This window comes from Populus alba, chromosome 7, assembly GCF_005239225.2.
Source record: "Populus alba chromosome 7, ASM523922v2, whole genome shotgun sequence".
NCBI classification, from domain to species: Eukaryota; Viridiplantae; Streptophyta; class Magnoliopsida; order Malpighiales; family Salicaceae; genus Populus; species Populus alba.
Window position 1 is genome coordinate 3,932,970 of NC_133290.1, and position 19,089 is coordinate 3,952,058.

Consider the following 19,089-nt stretch of genomic DNA (forward strand, 5'->3'; position numbering starts at 1 on the left):
CAAGCTTGTTTATGGCAATAAATTGCACAGCAGACGGCGAAAACGAATAAACATGGCCACCTGTATATAGATTTAGGGCATTCGGAAATTGAAAGAAACAAAATTTCCTGTATAACTAGTCATTCATACAAAATTGCATGGTCAAGGCCTGAGAGACGGGATTTTTTTAGAGATTTTTTTTCTTCTTGTGTTTATGAGTATCATCCCCGTCTTTTCCTTCTCTCTTCATTCCACCTTTGCGACCTCTCCTCGGCCCCTGAAACCAAAATAAAGCATTATAAGCTTAGCATTTCCAACCACTACTTAATTTGACTTTGAAATGAACCAAGGATTCATGGTTGAAGATGAACGTAATTTACCTCAGCAGAGAAAGACTTGAGGGGGTCTTTGTTTTTTCTGAAGTTTCTCTTCGGTCCTTGGCGGCGAGCAGAGTTGTTATTTCCCATTGCAGCTCTCGTAAGCTTCACCATCTTGCTTGCTTCCTTGGTTGTTGCATCCAATAAGTAGTCAGGCACATCAGAAAGATGTGGAGCAGGGGGCTTCTTGCTCAGAACTTTGTCATGTTTTAGAAGATCTGTTCCAATACAAATTCAGAGCTAAGAACTTCGACAAGTAGTGAAGTGAGGGAAGCAGGACAGTCAAAATAGACAAAATTAGTAAGTGCATCACCTAAATCCCTTGGATTGACTTCAAAATGAGCCTTCAACCTGCACAAGAAAACATAAATTGAAAATGAAAGGTCAATGCTCGCATACAAGTTCAACAGATGTTTCATAACAACTAAAAATCTCGGAAAGATGAAGGGATCTCATGGGATAGAACACAAAAGTCGATTATATCAACAATCTGTGACATAGGAAGAGAAAAGTTGAAAATGAGCAAGAAATTGGACAGAGGAAAGCATATACTCACTTTTCAGAGTTAAGAATTTCATTTCTCAAATCCTGAGCGCGTGCTTCTCTGACAGCAATTTTTGTCACACTCTTTGCTGTGTCCTGCAAAATTAATCTCTACCCATTAATTATGACCTTTGCTTCTTTTGGATGTAATTTGTCCAAATTTGAACCGACAGGAACACCAGTTTAAAAAGGAGACCAAATCACAGGAAGCAACTATGATCACCAAGACTTCACCTAGATTTCACATGCACCATTCATTGAAGAATCTAGGGAGATCACAAGAAGATAAAAATAAATAAATAAATAAATAAAAGCATACCCTTCTATTGGTATGCTTTGTAAGGAGGAAAAAAATGAGGAAAAAGCTATTCTGAAAGATAGAGTGAGACATCCAAGAGAACTAAAACACCCATGCGCTTCTTCTTTTTTTGGCTACAAGGGAGATGCTGGAACCTGAGACCACTTAGGGGGAGGGGAATAGATGCCAGTCATTGGCCTCAAATGGACTTCAGCATACACCTACCACAGCTTGACCGAAAAAAAAAAAAAAAAAGCACTACAACAACACCATCCTCTTCTTAGTGGACATCACATGAACAACGAAAACTCAGTCTTGTATCTTTTATGATCCAAAATAGAAGTAATGTGATTAAGTGAGGGAATCAAAACAATCACCTCGGCCCTGTACCGTAAAGACTCCACTGCATTCTTTGTGAGCAAAGGATATGGAGAAATAACATTCGATTCATTGTTTTCATCATCCCCTAAAAAGGATTTTATTTCTTCGAGAATTTCCATCTCATCTGGAGAAACCTATCAGCAGATCAAGAATCAGAATGGCTAAGTATTGGAAAAGCCATATATATATATATATATATATATATATATAGTTTCCTATCAACAAACAGAGGAGAGAATAAGAAAACAAAAACATAACTTATTCATCTATACAAAACGATTACTATATCTTATGCATGGACAGGTCTAAAGTCATTCTACTCAGATTTCAATAAATCTTAATCCTCTGCGTCAACTCACCAGAGAAACAGAAGCACCAGTACTGTAAGCTCTTCCAGTACGTCCAATTCGATGTACATATCCGGCAGCACTTAGAGGCATATCATAATTTATAACCTGAAATGAGAGAAGGGGGTGGGGGCAAGAAAAGGCCCCCACATATTAATAAAAGCACACCCAGAAATATAAAAAGGAAAGGAATGTTGGTTGAACACAATATTTAGCTATAATAATTAAACCATATACAATGAAAATAATGCAGATCACCCCTATACATAACTAAAACAGCAAAAAACTAGCATAAGAAACATAGAACACAAAAATGATCTTTATGGTGATAAAATAATAGTCAATAGTTTCTAGCATAACCTAAATCATACACTCCTGTGATGCCACAATGGGCTAACTATTAGAAAAGTAGTTTGTAGAAATTGGCCATAATGTCAACTAACTATTAAATTCAAAATTTGGCATTTTAGGACATTGAGTATATGATTGGGAGTCCAATCCAATAAGCATGAGTAGATGACCTCATTAGTTTAAAGCAAATTATAGACCCCAGATTCTCTTCCTCCCATTCTTTCAAATGATTTGATTAAAAGAACACAGAAACTCGATCTGAAAATATGTTATTGCTAAAAAAATATGCAGTATTTTAAATCAAGACTAACACAAAATGATGAAGGGAGAATAGAAACCATCACAACTTTTAATTTAAACTAAAAATGATTTTATACATCAGGTGAAAGCAACCAAAAGATGGTTAATCTGTTTGCTAACTTGATAGGAATGTTCATTCAAACCCCCTGTGACATGATGATATTTGCAAAGATGAAAACATACAAACATTGTAGCCCAAGTCATCAGATTTCCATAGCATCTCAGACACAAAAAAGTACAAATTTCAAACATGAGAATCTATAAATGAACCTCTTAAGTCTATTTTCTAAACAGATCATCTTCCAAAATAGATCAAACAGCACAGATACAACAGTCCAATAGAATATAATACTACAGCCTGCAGAACTGCATTAACAAAGCCTATCCAAAAAAAAAAAAATCATTAGCTTACCGTGTGTACATTTTTGAAGTCAATTCCCCTCACCACTCCAAATTCTGAGTCCAACTTTTGCTTGGCATGCTTTTTTGATTTTCTTGTCTCAGTAAGACTTCCCTCGTTGGCTTTTTCCTTCTCTTTTGTTTCTCTGTCATCCGTTGCAATCAAATAATCAAAAAGCCCAGCATTGAATTCCTGAAAACAAGCCGCATAGGAAGCAAAATGAGCTACTTTTAAAAACAATAACCAAAATTTTGGTCATAAAACCCATACTTGGAACCTTCAAACCTCAAACCATCATAAACCTTGGCTTCCTATTTGTGTTTTAAATTTTCAGAAATTGTGAACCTAACATACCTCTAGGATATGGAGACGAGAATTCTGCGGCAACTCAGCATTTAAAACAGCAGACTTTATTCCAAACTGTGGAAAAATAACCAAGGACATCAATGATTGGATGAAGATACTAAACCAAGAGCATTACAAGAAGTAACACAACTACATTAGAACAGCATGTGGAGATTAATAGTTCCACCCAATGGGAGCAATAGTGAAAATAAAAACAAGTAATAAACAAAATTCGATGCCTAGCCTTCATTAGTCTTTCAACTACATAAGGCAAATGGCATCAGAACTTTTAAGACATAGCAACGTTGAAACACCGCCCCCCCCCCAAAAAAAAAAAAAAATAAATAAATAAAAAACATAAATACGGATTTCAATTAATTTTGATGTAGAGCTTCCAATCACCCATGCATGTCATATTGAGACACAGATCCAATATTGATAAAGATAAAGATTGCAGAGGATTGGTTATATAATATTGCAAAAATGGTAACAGAGATGCAATTAAGAATACACAATCAATGATAAATGAGATTGCATTTCATCCTACTAAATTAGCCAAAATCAACAGCAAATTACATCTCGATTATTTTTTATGTAGAGCTTCCAATTACTGATGCACTTCTAATATTGAGACACAGATCCAAAATTGATAAAGGTAAAGATTGTACAGGGTTGGTAATATAACATTGCAAAACAAATGGTAGACTATATCCCAGGTCAAAGCTTTTTGACTACACAAAGTCCAACACTTCACATCATAGGTGCAGCACCTCACCCATACAATATCCAATATCTCAACAAAGAGACAAGTTCCTATGTATCAGAAGCAATTATTTTCAAAATCAATGATGAATTAAAATAATTCAATGGATGCCCAGTAAAGTAGTCAGAGACTGAGAATACCTTCTCTAAAAACAATTTCAATCTGAAACTCATATCAATGGCATTAGTAAATATCAAAACTTTTTTCTGAACCAGATCCAGCTTCAAAAGAGCAAGAACATGAACTAACTTGTCACGATCACCACATGAAACCTGAAAAAGATATGAAAGAGTTGTAAAGCTTATCAATACCCTTGTTCAACCATATATTAAGAGGCTCAGATGATTGATAAAGATAAGAAACACTAAAAGTCCATAAGACAAACCCATAGGAATCATAACCAGAAGTTTTGCTTTGACAGATTCTGATATCTACAAGATGACAGTAATGTCAATGCGATACCTGACAAGACACATGTAACTACATGTGCTCCACCATTACCTAGGTTTTGGACCTAAACTGACAAGTTTGGTGGCAAATGTGATATATATTACCTAGGTTTCTGTGCCAGTGGCTGAATGCTGAGAACTAAGGGTCGTTTAATAGGTGGAGAAGGCATTTAATATACGGGGAATTTTGGGTTTTATGCTAAATGACAAGATGATTAAGGGCTGATTATGATGAGAACTAGAGGGAACTTGTTTGAATCTTAAAAATCCCCCTCTTCCCCTCCCTCAATAAAACCTTGTGCGATGGTAGAATCCCATTCTTGAATGGGGAGCGGTAGTTTATGCTTTGCTTTCTATTAATTACTAGAGGCAAGCCAGTGGTAGTGTGTATATTTTTTATTCTCTTTATATTCCAATCTTCTTTTAGCTGGTTCCCAAGGATTACAGAGGGATTTCAGTTTAAGGTCAATTATGTTATTGTCAGTCTCAAAGCCAAATATAACCAAAGTTCCATCTGGCGCTGCCTAAAGAGGAACAAAAATTCCATCTGAAAGTTGTTTTTATCTTATAGATGCTTTAGTCTCCCAACAATAAAATAAATAAGGGTGCAAAATAATTCACAAAAAATATACATAGGTCACATCAGAAAAAAAAAAACTCAAATGGAGCAATCTCTTCTCATATCCTCCAGAAAAGGCTATAGAATTCCTTACCCAAAATTGCTGAACATTTTTGGGGATAACTTCATCCTTGACACCTTCAACTTCCGGCAAGGTCAAAACATATGGATTATGCAGAACAAGCTTCTTCAGTTTGTCGACATCAGCACTGAAACAACAAATGCCAAAATAGAATACATGAAATCTCTCAATCGAAGAGTAAGGAGCATACAGACTTCATTTTATCAATATGAACTTCGATTGGGTAACAAAGATGAAAGGAAGAAAGTTTCGAGACTTGCTAAAGTATAAATTGAGGGTACCAAACAAAACATAAGTAAAAGGAGGGAGGGAGAGTGCCATAATCAACACACCTTGATGTCGCAGACATAAGAAGGCATTGACAACGCCTTGGGACAAGAGCAGTAAGAGCTTTGAGATCTTCTTCATAGCCAAATGACAACAAGAGATCTGCCTGAAAATAAATAGATATTAACGAATCATTCAAGGAAACATATAGCAGATGTCTTTTTTAAGAGATTGATAACTTGGTATCTGAAGGTCCATCCATAAGAAGGTAGAAGAAACTGTAGAAGTCTAAATTGCACACACATAGCAAATGTACTCGATCAATATCAATAGACATGTGCTGTCATTTTCATCAAAATCCCATTATTTTAACAAATGCAATCTAGTTGAATCCATACGATCTATTATCATCAGAAATCCCAACTTCCATCTATCATGAATGAATTACAATGATAAGCATCATCACAAACACCAAGTTCTCACCTCATCAAGAACAAGAATTTCAAGTGAGTCATTAATAGATTCCGATTTTAGTACACCAACTGACAAGGACTTGGCTACACAAGAAGGAGTAGACACCAAAATATCGGGCGGTCCAGCCAACGCGTTCCGCTGCAAGCATGCAAGCTAGCAGTCAACCAATTATGCTGAATATCACTAAAAATTAAACATGTAACTTTTTAATTAACCAACCAAATCAGAAGCAGGCATGTTGCTAGTCAACTGAACAGCTTTCAATTGAGCTTTAGAGGAATCAATCAGCGACGAAACCTCCTTATAAACCTGTTGACATAACTCTCCACTTGGAACCAGAATAAATGCTGAAGGTGAAAGCTTTTTTCGACTCGAATCAGCCGTACTGAGAAGCTTCTGAAGCAAAGGAAGCAAGTAGGCTAATGTCTTCCCTGACCCTGTTTTCGCCCGGGCAACCACGTCTTTCCCTTGCTAATGATATTCAAAACAATTAATTACAAAAATGAATAAATAAATAAATAAAAGTTAAAAAGAAAAAGAAACTGACAAGAATTAGAGGAATAGCGACGCGCTGAATTGGAGTGGGCTCCGCAATGCTAATTTCTTTCTTGTTTAGGGCTCGAATTAGCCTAGGGTCTAACCCTAACTCTTCAAAGCTCCGTGCTTCGTCTTCTTCTTCTTCTACTACATCCGGTTCCTCGTTTGATTGTATTTCTTGTTTATGTTTGCTCTCTTTTTCCTTTTTCTCTTTAGTTTTATCGGCCTTCACCATTTTTAAGTTTACGCAGACAGATGGAGGGGAGGAATATTAGGGTTTTTGAGGAGGAAGAAGGGTAGAAGGGTTTTAGAATTGTGGGTCGGGTTTTATTTAATTGAACTAATCAACTAAGGCCCGTTTTTAATAAACATCAAAACTGATCCTTTTAAGGGTCCAATTTCCTTCAAATATAATATGTTTGCTTGTTATTTAAATTATTTAAAAAAAAAACTTTTAAATTATTTCTTATATTATTTTTTTAGGATAATTTTGATATTTCGATTTTAAAAATAAAAAAAAACTTATTTTAATATATTTTTAATTAAAAAATAATATCATAAAGATATCATGTATTACATTACTAAATATATATGAAACAAGTTGTATTTATTTTTTTAAAAAAAACAAGGGTAGTTGTTACTTGAGATTGATTTGGGATAAATCCAACCATAGTTTGGTAATTTAAATTAGCCTCATATTTAAAAAAATATAAAAATATATTATTTAAAAAAAATAAAAAAATCATCAGATTTTTACCGAATTTAAACTAAGTTATGAATTAATATAAGTTTTTAACCATATTACATTGTATCAAATATTATTTTTATTTTTTATAAAACCGGACCAAGCATAACCATAAAATGACTGTTCCTAAATTAATTTATTTGGCCGGTTTAATAACTAAGTATAACTTGCAACTTGCAAGAGTATACAAAGTACAAACGTGCAGTCAAAGGTTTTTATTAAAAAAAAAAAAAAAACAATAACCCGACATTCTAACCGGGCAGGGATTGTAACAATGGGCCCGCATCCAATCTAAACTGTCGTTCTGGGAGGCCCAGCCCACATATTTCCTTTTTCATTCTTATAGTGAAACGACATAGCACGAGAAACAATTGGAAATAATGATGGAAGCGCGCAATACAAAACGACGACGGATGGTTGTTATCCAGTAGTAGCAGTAGCAGTAGCAGTTGAAAGAGAAGGTGGAAGAAGAGGAGGAGGAGGAGGAGGAGAGGAAACATTGAAAGAAGAAAAGCTCGGCTTCAAAAAAGGAATGGAGCTAGTAGCTTTAAACCTCTCTACAAAAATTCCAACACAAAAACCAACCTTCCTCTCTACAACATCAAAGAGTCTTCTCTTTCGCAATTATCATTACCAGTTACGAAGAAGAGCAAGTAATCAATTTCGATTTCAAGCCAGGAATAAACAGCAACAAAAACTCTTGATAAGTCAAATAGATTCGGAAAGTGAGCTGGAATTCGACAGCGATGAAGACGAGATGTCGTCTGGTTTGTTATCACTAAGCGTGAAACCAGACAGGAACATGGCTTTGCTTGACGATTACGAGATTGAAGAACTTGCCTTTCATGATTCCTCCAATTCTAATCATCGTAGCGGTCAGTCAGTTACTGAATTTCTTTTTTATTATTATTAAAATAAAACAAAATTTGGGTAAAAGGATGGAAGGATTGTGGTGATGTAGGGTACGTGGCAGTGGTAGGGAAACCGAATGTAGGAAAGAGCACGCTTTCGAATCAAATGATAGGACAAAAGTTGTCGATTGTTACTGATAAACCTCAGACTACTAGACATCGCATTCTTGGTATTTGTTCCGCTCCAGATTACCAGGTTTCCTATTTTTCTTTTTCTTTTTATTTTTCTTTTTTTGGGTGTCTGTGTTTTGTATCGTGTTATTTGGTTGTGTAATGTTGAATACTTGCGGAACCATTGTCAGAAAATTGAAACCCAGAATTCCCAAAGCTGTTTGAGTTAATTTCCTCTTACAGAGTGGGGCATTAGAGTAGAAAGTTGTGATTTTTAGATTTTAAATATGATTTTATTCTTCTCTGTGTCTTACTTCGTTCTGCAACTATTGCCTATTGGATTTGGTTGTTTGTTGTGTTTTGCACGATATAATGACAATTTTGCCAGCAGGATAGGTAAAATCATCTTTCATGAATTGATGTTGAGTGTTGAACAATTTTTCCTAGGGTAATGTTGCGTTGGTTAATGCCTTTTAGCTTGTGCATGTTATAATGAGAAGCTTGCGTTCCTCCTTGTTGGAAGACATGGTGAATGGTCTTTAGATATGTAGGAAAACGATTTGTAAGAAAACCAGAACCATTGAAAGAAAATTTGAAATCTCTAGGCTAAGCATTTGAATGCCTGGGTTGTTTTAGATATGAGCTAATCATATTTTTCTTATAAATTGTAAGAAATATTGTAATGATGCTTTTTTTCACTGTTTAGGTTACCGCTTTAGACAAAAAAAAAAAAAATCAATGATACTTAAATACATGATTGCTTAGTTGCTCAATGTGGATCTCCTGACCGAAAGGTTTGCTTGCAGATGATACTTTATGATACACCAGGAGTTATCGAGAAGAAAATGCACAAGTTGGATTCTATGATGATGAAGAATGTTAGGAGTGCTGCCATCAATGCTGACTGCGTGCTAGTTATCGTTGATGCTTGCAGAGCACCTGAAAAGGTATGCTAATTGTTTGTGCAATTATTTGCAGTTCTTTCTTTCTGTTTTTCTTCTAAATTCCATTTCTTGATTAGATTGATGAAATGCTGGAAGAAGGTGTGGGAAACCTCAAAGACAATGTGCCCACTTTACTTGTATTGAACAAGAAAGACTTGATCAAACCTGGTGAAATTGCAAAGAAACTTGAGGTTAGATCTTTTTGATTGATACTTATTTTGGCATGATAAGTTGTCTTCATTATTTATGTTTGATAATTATCTTTCTTTCTTTCTTTCTTTCTTTCTGGTTTATGACTTTTGATCATTATTACGCCAATTATAAGATAATTTGCCAAGTAATGTAATTAAGAGATAAAGGGTAGATCAAACTTGTCCTGAGGTGTCACCTATTCTTCTATATCTGTGATTGCACTTACCTACATTTAGATTCTTCTGACGTTGATAAAATATCCTGTCCATTAACACAAGAAAATCATAAGTTAAATGTATGGTCAGCCGATGCATTGGCTGTAAATATGAATCAAAAGTTAAATCTTACATGTATTTTGGTGGTCGATATCATATGATTGTAATGATTTGTGCTAAATGCAATAGTGCTTATGATAGCAAATTGTCAGTGTCATGTTGGATGTTCTATGGTCTTGTCTTGCCAGAGGAATATCTACTTTACTAAAAAATGGTATTTTATGTTTTCTATGCTTCTTTAAATAACTCTGATCCCTAAACAGATTTCACTTTTTTGCAGTGGTATGAGAAATTTACAGGTGTTGATGAGGTCATACCTGTGAGTGCCAAATTTGGTCAAGGAGTGGAAGATATCAAGGAATGGATACTTTCAAAACTTCCCATGGGGCCAGCTTATTATCCAAAGGTACATTGAACTGAACTACATGTTTCTTTTCTCCCCTTTTTTCTCAGAGTAATTTTTTTTTCTGAGTAAACGTATACGTAGTCTCTGGAGGTAGTTAGTGGTCTACTGTGGGTATTCCACCTTAAGTTAATCATTTGAAGTTAACGACATGAATGAAACAGTATATTATCTTGAGTGCCTGGTCCGCTAGTGGTTAATTAATTACAAAGTATGAGAAAGCAAACCAAGAAACTTAACTTCCATTTTTGCCATGCATTACACCTAAAAGAAGCCAGCAGTAAGTAATTCTGTCGAACTTCCATTATTTGAGTCTTCTCATTGGTGCCACTGACATGGTAAGACATTGCCTTGTTTATTCTTGTCTTATCTGTTTGTGATTGCAAATGATATAAGCAATAGTGCCATCTGTGGTTGGCTTTGGATTGTTTTCCTTATTTTCCTATTATGTTTTCACACATAAGGCTGTTTTTGCTTTGACATTCTCAGGACATTGTTAGTGAGCACCCAGAAAGATTCTTCGTAGCTGAAATTGTAAGAGAAAAGATCTTTATGCAATTCCGCAATGAGGTTCCTTATGCATGTCAGGTAAACAATGGTGTCCCAAGGTTGGCTTATAGCTTCTGCTCCCCAACCCACCAAAACCAGATTTAGTTGATGAATAACGATGAAGGTTGGTTTCTCTGTGTACCCTGTAGGTCAATGTGGTCAGCTATAAAGCTAGGCCAACAGCCAAAGATTTTATTCAAGTGGAGATTGTTGTGGAGAAGAACACACAGAAGATCATTATCATTGGAAAAGTAAGCTGGCCTTTTAGTTATGGAATGGATCATGAAATGGCAAGCTGTTTTCAAGTGCATGTATGATTGTATATTAATGAGATCTCAAGAAGCTATTGCTTGACTTTGTATATCAGAGATTCAATCCAAAGATTAAGTGTGTGTTCCTGTAAACACGCATGTGCATAACATTTTGTGTGGTTCTTTTTTTTTTTTTTTTTTGGTCTCAATTCAAGTGCACTTAACCACTGCAGGAAGGGAAGGCTTTGAAATTACTTGCCACAGCTGCTCGGCTGGACATTGAGGATTTCCTTCAGAAGAAAGTATATCTTGAGGTAAAGAGTTGCTCAGTAACAACTTCATAATCATCAGTCATATATCGTTACTTGGCCACTGTCTTGTTGATTGTTTAGTTTACCTTTACATGTTTCTGTGCCAGACATGTAAAAATAAACATTGACACTGTTCCCTTCCCTCCAAATATGAGGGTAAATACAGAAAAAACAAATACTAATTTCCAATGTGAGTACATACCTGAAAGCTAACTCTGTTTACCGAAATGTATGTTCTTATTCCATATTGCATTTTCAAACTTCAGTGTTTTGAGATTTTTATCTTATAATTTACCAAATGCATGACTCATTTTTTAAACAGATAGAAGTGAAAGTAAAAGAGAATTGGCGGCAAGATGAAGGGCTTTTGAAGTACTATGGCTATGGTGGGCAAATCAGCGCATTATAGCATGAAGTTTTTATCAATTTGTCTGCATTCAACCGGTGCAAGTGAAGCTGCCACACCATTGTAAAATTGTTACATAGTTTTCATTTCATTTTTCCATTTGCTTTGATTTTTTTCCAGTTAATAGAAGCCTTGTCGATCCTCTCAGTAGTTAGGACAGCTATTGTTGTAACTTGTAACCTTCGCTGGAAAATTTTGTCCGTCCATGGGCGTTGCTCTGCCCCATTCTCTCTGCGTGAGCGAAAAACACCAGCCATTTCTTCTTGTTGCTAGTCAAGTTTGAGACAGTAGCTTCAAAGGGGGCACGGCTATAGATCTCGGGCCAAATGGTTTGACCTCATGGGTGACGCCCTTTAGAATTGAAGCATCCAATCTACGAGAAAGGGTGTGGGTCTTTCCCCTCTAGGGTTAGAAAATACTAGATTTTTTAGGTTTTCTATAAAGATTATTTTTTAGGTTGAATCATTTTTTAAACTATAAAAAGTCAAAGTCAAAATTTGATGCATACCACCTGAAATATTTAAATGATATTGATGTATTTAAAAAAAAAATTAGACAATACATTGAATTGATTCAAATTAATTATGGTTAATTTATGAAACTGCCATTCGAGGTATAAGATTAACCCTTAGATCTAAACTAAACATTGTTTTGCTTTTAAGAATGTTTTAGTAATTTAATTGTACAGCAAAGTTATAAAAAGAAGGTAGTTGCCCTGACTAATTCTGACTAATTCAAAATGTCTAATACACGGTAAATAAGGGCGAGTGTGAGATTTTTTAAAGGACAAAATGGTAAATTTATTGTTTCAATTCATAACAATTGATCCAATGAATCTTTTAAACATAGGTTTTTAAATTCACAACTCATGAAACATAGACTTGGATTTAGTTAAAATTAAATTAGCCAACAATTTTTTTAAAATTATTATTGATATTAATTAAAATACCAAAATTTCCCTTAAGATCAAATGATTGTAATGAAAAATAATAATAATATGAGCAAGCTTTAAAAAATTTTATTTTAAGGGCAATAAAGTAATTGCATCATTTTTTGAAAAGTAAATTTATTTTTTAAAAAAAAACCTGACCCAAGTTAACTGTTGTTTTACTTTTAAAGGTATTCTAGTAATTTAACTATTCAACAAAGTTATAAAAAGTATTACCTTGATCAATTAAAAAATGTTTAATTCACAATAATTGAAGGAGGGTAAATGTTAAAAATTTTTTAAGGACAAAATAATAAATTTATTGTTTCAATCCATAGTAATTGGCCTAGATGAATCTTTTAAATATGAGTTAATTTTTTAAATTTACAACCTGTAAAATCATAAACTTGGATTCAATTAAGAAGCTTAATTATTAACCAATTTAATATTATAGGATGAAATTAAAAAAAAATCTCAATTTAAAAATAACAATAAAAAAAATGAGTATCAAATATGAAAGGAAAAAAAAAAAGAAGGCTAGTGAAATTGAAAAAAAAAATTAAAAAACCATCTAAAAAAAACAGCAATAAAAAGAACATATACCAAATTTGATAGACTAAAAAATTAAAGGAGAATTAAATTTTTTTAAAAAAATTTAATTTTAAAAAATTAGTTAAAATAAAACAAATAGGAGTTAAAAAAAAAAAAAAAAAAGACGGACCAAATCCAAAGAAAACAAACTTAAAAGGTTGATTTGTAAATCTAGAGGGTTAGATGTGGATTTACAGGAGGAGGAAACAAAATAAAAGGAAAGAGGTTGTTAGCGTTGAATAGAATATATGTTAATCATATGGACTAACTAAAAAGAAAAAAGATGTTAAGATGAATCGAATGACATGAAAAATAATGGTTTTGATCACCGGAGTCACACGCATTACTGAAAAACAATAAAATAATTGAACGAAGCAACACAGAAATTAATAGCTTTTTTGAAAAAAAACCAAATAATTATTAAAAAAACCATTAGGAAATTATAAATAAGCTCATGCAGTCAAATTTTGAGAATCTTAATTTAAAGAGCAATAAAATCATTACATTGAGCTTGAAAAGTGAAACATAAAAAAGAACCCATGGATCATTGTTAAGTGTTTTTTTTTTTTTTAAGATGAATCAAGTAATTTAATCATGAAAAGACCACCCGATGTTCCTGATTAATCACTGGTAAACCCAGTAAAAAGGCTCATTCACTCGATAAAGCTAGTTAATTGATTTTCCTGGTTAAGAACAAAGATATAATTTGACTGTTTCAATAATCAAGAGTGAATTATTTAGTAGGATTGGGTTCTGTTAATGCAAACAAGTGATCAAGGACCCAAATGTCCTTCTAGATGCTTCACATGCTGCTGGTAAATCCCAGAGCTGTAGTTTTCAGTGCACGGCCAGACTTCACATGCCACGTGTCTTCAGACAGGTTAGATCTCTTGAAACCCTAATTAACCTGTCGGCTCCCAAGTCCCAAGTGACGAGATTCGACACCACAAAACTAAAATGATGTCTTTCGATAAACAGTAATGCACCTGTCACTTAGCAGAATCTGATAATGACACCATCGATCGTCTTCCTACCTCTTTATTTTGTCTTAGATTTGGTGTGATTGGGTTTGTCCCACCATTGATGATCCATGTTCCTGCGCACAAGCTTGGATTGTGCTTGGATCGTATAAAAAGTTGATATCTTGACAGGGACCACAAGGAAGAGTGGTAAGATTATGAATTCTATTTTATACCTCTTGTCTCTCCTCTCCTCCTTCTCTCTCTCTCTCTCTCTCAACAAAACACCCTAATTTGAGGAGTCGAGTTGATGTCGGCTACTTAAAGCCAATTCCATCTTTTCATTGAATTTTTCTTATTTTTATTCCTATATATGAGAGATTTTTCTCCCACTTTTGTTAATTTTTACTATCAAAACTTTTTTTTTTTGAAAAAAAGAAGAAGACATAATTATTAATTACCCTTTTAAATTAGAGTTATATCCTGTTATTCTAAAGGAATTGACATTTATTGGCAATGCTGGGAGGCGGCCAAAATTTACCATCGATGAGGCCTAATAGTGCATCTCTTTCCTCGGTTGTCTATAAGAGCAAGATATTTGTCTACATGATGAATTGACGGGTGTTGCTTAAAGGATAATAACTCACCAAAATTGTGAAGATTTTTATCATATTTCTTCAGCATATATTAAAAAATAATATACTTTCTATCCATTTGATATTATCATATATTAAAAAAAATAAAAATAAATGGTAGGACCATGAAGGGGGAAGGCACTACAACTCACATGGGTTCAACAATGAAATCCATGAACTTGTGACGCGTTGGTGGGTAAGATGGAGACGTTAAGAGCATCAAATTTCTGAAGGTGACCTTTCTCTATTAAGATTTAAAGGTAATTACTGGTGATTTAAAAATTTACTAGATCAATTATTTTAGTATTATTTTGATTACCGGAATAAAAATAATATTTTATGGTATAAATATTTTTTATAAATCTTACCAAGTTAATTATAAGAGTTATGTCTTTCTATATATATATATATATATATATATATATATATAGAAAAAAAGTTATTTTTTTTTTCTAATACCTCTTCTAAATATTTAAGCTACATTTATTTTTTTATGAACAGGTCAGACCTAATCCAATACCCAAGACGGTTTTTCTGCTGGCTAAAGCTACATGAACACATGCATGCATGTGTTTCTGTATTTGTTCTATTCAATGAGCATGGTGAATGATTGGCCTGTCATGCGATGCCCTTCGTGAAAAGCTCTCTCTCAGAGACCATCATGGCTACTGAAGTATTGATCAAAAGGCTACTGGGTTCATCTTTGTTGCTTGTTGAAATTGAATGGCTGCTATATCGCCTGCTCTTAGAAGATGACAGAGGGTTATCTAGTACTTGGTCTGGTTTTGCTAAGTTTACCAGATGTGTACGGGCATGGACCATGGTTTTGTTGGGTGGGTTCTGGACATTGAACCACCCATGATACGAGCAAACCCGTCGTAGTTACAGCAAAGAGGTGGCAACATAAGAAAAAAGCAAATAGAAATCTTTAATCCTTAATTAACTTAACTTATGAAGTTATATATTTATTTTCTAGATCGGTTTTTTATAAATTTTAAAATTATTAGAATTTCTATAATTATTAACAGGATTTATAGTATTAATTAAAATATACAAACTAAACTTAATTTATATATAAAAAAAAAAAAAAGAGAGAGAAATGCAAAATAGGCCATGGGGTTAAAGAACTAACCAGCTATTATGCTTAAAGAAAGATGCCAAATGCTTTATTAAAGGAAAGAAAGACAAATGCAACACTAGAACTTTCAGCAAGGAATTTCAAACAGGAAGAAATTTGGGGCATCTTTTAAAAAAAATAAAAACAATGCATCAAACGGTTGTGATAAGACTAGAATCAACGTAGCTTCTTCTTGATATTTCATATCTGCTATATTCGCATATTGAACCTAGCCCGGCTTGACGAGGCCATTTAGAATTTGATGTAAGCTAGTTTTATAAAAAAAAATAAAAAGAACTGATTTGTTATTTGGTAAAAATTTATTTTTTTTTAATAAATTAAAATAATATTATTCTAATTTTTTAAATAAATATTTCTATCTGATTCAAACTCGAGTTCATTAATATCAAACAATTTAGGTGATTGCTATGCTTTATGCCATGAAAATGGCCGTGATTTATGGGGACTATGACAATGTGTTTGTAATGTATGGAAAAAGAGATGGTGGTGGGGACTCCAAAGGGATAAAAGAATTTTACCTTGGAGGCTTGGAGGAAAGATATTGGATTGGTGGCCTTTCAAGGTTCTGTTTTACATGGCGGAAAAAAAAGGAAAAAAAAGCTTTGTCTGTTTCTCTATCGACAGTTGCTTGTAGCGTTTTGATAATCTTGCAGTTTGTAAAGGACAAAACTTCTCTCAGCTTCAAACAGCAACCCTCCCTCCCCATTAGGCTTAAGATTCCTTCTGATAGAGTCAGTGTGTGTGTGAGAGAGGGAGAGAGAGATGAGGCATTTGACTTTGGTTCTTTTGCTAGCCATTTTGATCCATCAAGGATGTCTTCATTTCCATGTTGAAGCTGGAGATGGTTTCATTAGAGCTAGAGGAGTGCAGTTCTTGTTGAATGGTAGCCCTTACTATGCAAATGGCTTCAATGCTTACTGGTTGATGTATACAGCTTCTGATCCATCCCAGAGATCAAAAGTTTCAGCTGCATTTCGTGAAGCAGCAAGCCATGGTCTCACTGTGGCCAGAACCTGGGCTTTTAGTGATGGTGGTTACAGTCCTCTACAGTACTCCCCTGGTTCCTACAATGAACAAATGTTTAAGGTCCTTGAATCTTTGTTCTTTTTAGCTTTGCCTGTTCTTTAAATCTTCAAAACTCACAAACTTGCTTATCTATTTTTCTTTTGACAATCTGTAAAGGGGTTGGATTTTGTTATAGCTGAGGCTAGAAGATATGGGATCAAGCTCATTCTAAGCTTGGCTAACAACTATGATAGCTTTGGAGGGAAGAAACAGTATGTGAACTGGGCTAGAAGTCGAGGGCAGCATCTGACATCTGATGATGATTTCTTTAGACACCCTGTTGTCAAGGGTTACTACAAGAACCATATCAAGGCAAGAGTCTTTTCTCTCTGGTATAATAACTATATGCATATGAATTCCTCTTTCTTTTTTGTGTCTTCTCCCCCTGGTAGGCATACATGGCATGGATTTCTTCAAACTTGTATAGCAGACTAAAGAATCAGAAACTGTGAGCTGTAGAACATGCAACTTGCCCTGCGTTCTCGTCATGATTTATCTCTGATATCTTCTTTCAATATTTCACTCCAGTTTGTATAGTGTTCTATGACATAATTAACTTAGTCATAAAGAAGCATTTCTGGACTTTTCCTGTTTGAGACACGATGCATACATATCAAGTCAATATTAACTTATCTATGACCTTTTGTTTTTGCAGACCGTTCTTTATAGATATAACAGCTTTACTGGAATTCACTACAAAGATGATCCAGCAATCATGGCATGGGAGCTTATGAATGAGCCTAGATGCACATCTGATCCTTCTGGAAGGACTATTCAGGTTTATTTACCTCCCTTCTTCTTGTTGTCTTTTCTTTATTTCTTTCCTATCCCTGGATGGATCTAACCTCAATTACCTTGTAGTTGCGCACTTCAACCAATCTTCTTAACTGTTGCTGGCTTCGGTGCTTGTTTGATATAGGCCTGGATAACAGAAATGGCTTCCTTTGTGAAGTCAATTGACAGGAATCACTTACTGGAAGCTGGTTTAGAAGGATTTTATGGACCTTCAACGCCACGGAGGAACAGACTCAATCCTGGTTTGAAGATAGGAACAGACTTCATCGCAAATAACCGCATCCCCGGAATTGATTTTGCAACAGCCCATGCATATCCTGATCAATGGTAACTTGCAATCTAATAAAAACTTCAGAATCTGCTATACTCAAGAGAACCAATTAGCATTACAACAGAGATCTGTCCTTCTAGATTGAATCCTTGTGTAGCCAATACTTGTTAAAAGTTGAGCAGCCGCTACTAAATGGATAGATGCCACTGGGTTGATCATATTTGTAGCTATCCACAGAAACCCATGGTGACCGAGCTATTGAGTTACTGTAACAGAACCATGCCTCAATTACCTTGTTGATTGTTTCTTACATGCTCTTGATGCTTGAACAGGTTATCCAGCTCTAGTGATCAATCCCAACTTTCTTTTTTGAACAACTGGCTCGACACTCACATACAAGATGCGCAAAACATTCTTCGAAAACCAATACTCATTGCAGAATTTGGAAAATCTTGGAAAGACCCTGGTTTCAGCACATACCAGAGAGACCTAGTGTTCAATACCGTGTACTACAAGATATATTCATCAGCTAGAAGAGGAGGAGCAGCCGCAGGAGGCCTGTTTTGGCAACTTTTAACTGAAGGAATGGGCAATTTTCGAGACGGGTATGAAATAGTCCTGGGGCAACCTTCCTCAACTGCAAATGTTATAGCTCAGCAGGCACACAAGCTTCATCAAATTCGAAAGATATTTCAGAGAATGAGAAATGTGGAGAGGTGGAAGAGGGCAAGGGCCGCCAGAGCTAGGAGGGGTCGTTGGCAGGGTGGAAATAAAGGCAAGCGTATTGGAAACTGAAAGCATTATGATTTTAATACGTGGAAGCTAGTGCTGTGAAAACTGATGTCCCATGGTAGAAGCTGTTGTGTTTTGAGTGTAATGAGTGAGATTCTGGGGAAATGGTTTCTCTCTTAGAGATGAATGGTGTTCGTCCAGGAGCGTAGCCAAGTCAAATATAATATACACGAGATCAACTTCTCAGTATCTGTACTTGAGTTTGAGACCTCCTCGTGAAAGTAAATTCAGGCGAGTTTCCACAACACTAGCTTGACCTAGGTTGTGACAACCATGTTTCAACTTATCAATTCCCTTGACCTTAC

The 19,089-nt window shown here is 34.8% G+C and overlaps 3 protein-coding genes across 3 annotated transcripts; 2 read left to right on the forward strand and 1 right to left on the reverse strand.

The window, feature by feature from the left end:
* Nucleotides 1-38: 38 nt before the first annotated feature.
* Nucleotides 39-6,857, reverse strand: LOC118063340 (DEAD-box ATP-dependent RNA helicase 16). Its single transcript, XM_035077362.2, has 14 exons — nucleotides 6,523-6,857; nucleotides 6,195-6,446; nucleotides 5,985-6,113; nucleotides 5,567-5,667; nucleotides 5,247-5,361; nucleotides 4,225-4,356; nucleotides 3,331-3,396; nucleotides 2,989-3,168; nucleotides 1,938-2,033; nucleotides 1,575-1,712; nucleotides 913-995; nucleotides 670-707; nucleotides 360-574; nucleotides 39-256 (listed from the first exon to the last, which is right to left on the reverse strand). Exons 1-14 carry the CDS (start codon nucleotides 6,745-6,747, stop codon nucleotides 167-169), a joined length of 1,860 nt encoding a protein of 619 aa, XP_034933253.1. The 5' UTR covers nucleotides 6,748-6,857; the 3' UTR covers nucleotides 39-166.
* A 778-nt stretch (nucleotides 6,858-7,635) lies between these two features.
* Nucleotides 7,636-11,874, forward strand: LOC118063302 (GTPase ERA-like, chloroplastic). Its single transcript, XM_035077316.2, has 9 exons — nucleotides 7,636-8,132; nucleotides 8,219-8,364; nucleotides 9,086-9,226; nucleotides 9,301-9,414; nucleotides 9,971-10,096; nucleotides 10,583-10,681; nucleotides 10,792-10,893; nucleotides 11,127-11,207; nucleotides 11,527-11,874. Exons 1-9 carry the CDS (start codon nucleotides 7,790-7,792, stop codon nucleotides 11,611-11,613), a joined length of 1,239 nt encoding a protein of 412 aa, XP_034933207.1. The 5' UTR covers nucleotides 7,636-7,789; the 3' UTR covers nucleotides 11,614-11,874.
* Nucleotides 11,875-16,469: 4,595 nt separating this feature from the next.
* On the forward strand, nucleotides 16,470-18,973 carry LOC118063069 (mannan endo-1,4-beta-mannosidase 7). The gene is made up of 5 exons (XM_035076976.2): nucleotides 16,470-16,947; nucleotides 17,044-17,238; nucleotides 17,582-17,704; nucleotides 17,846-18,048; nucleotides 18,325-18,973. Exons 1-5 carry the CDS (start codon nucleotides 16,624-16,626, stop codon nucleotides 18,785-18,787), a joined length of 1,308 nt encoding a protein of 435 aa, XP_034932867.1. The 5' UTR covers nucleotides 16,470-16,623; the 3' UTR covers nucleotides 18,788-18,973.
* Nucleotides 18,974-19,089: the final 116 nt, after the last annotated feature.

Bases quoted from the DNA above. Each gene is read 5' to 3' on its own strand.
- LOC118063340 (XM_035077362.2), bottom strand. From the start codon at position 6,747: ATGGTGAAGGCCGATAAAACTAAAGAGAAAAAGGAAAAAGAGAGCAAA. The intron at 4,357-5,246 runs GTAAGGAATTCT...TATCTTTTTCAG, and splicing joins AAAATGTTCAGCAATTTTGG to GTTTCATGTGGTGATCGTGA. The intron at 3,397-4,224 runs GTATTCTCAGTC...ATTTTTCCACAG, and splicing joins TGAAATTGTTTTTAGAGAAG to TTTGGAATAAAGTCTGCTGT.
- LOC118063302 (XM_035077316.2), top strand. From the start codon at position 7,790: ATGGAGCTAGTAGCTTTAAACCTCTCTACAAAAATTCCAACACAAAAA. The intron at 9,415-9,970 runs GTTAGATCTTTT...ACTTTTTTGCAG, and splicing joins AAATTGCAAAGAAACTTGAG to TGGTATGAGAAATTTACAGG. The intron at 11,208-11,526 runs GTAAAGAGTTGC...TTTTTTAAACAG, and splicing joins AGAAGAAAGTATATCTTGAG to ATAGAAGTGAAAGTAAAAGA.
- LOC118063069 (XM_035076976.2), top strand. From the start codon at position 16,624: ATGAGGCATTTGACTTTGGTTCTTTTGCTAGCCATTTTGATCCATCAA. The intron at 17,239-17,581 runs GCAAGAGTCTTT...TTGTTTTTGCAG, and splicing joins ACTACAAGAACCATATCAAG to ACCGTTCTTTATAGATATAA. The intron at 18,049-18,324 runs GTAACTTGCAAT...ATGCTTGAACAG, and splicing joins CATGCATATCCTGATCAATG to GTTATCCAGCTCTAGTGATC.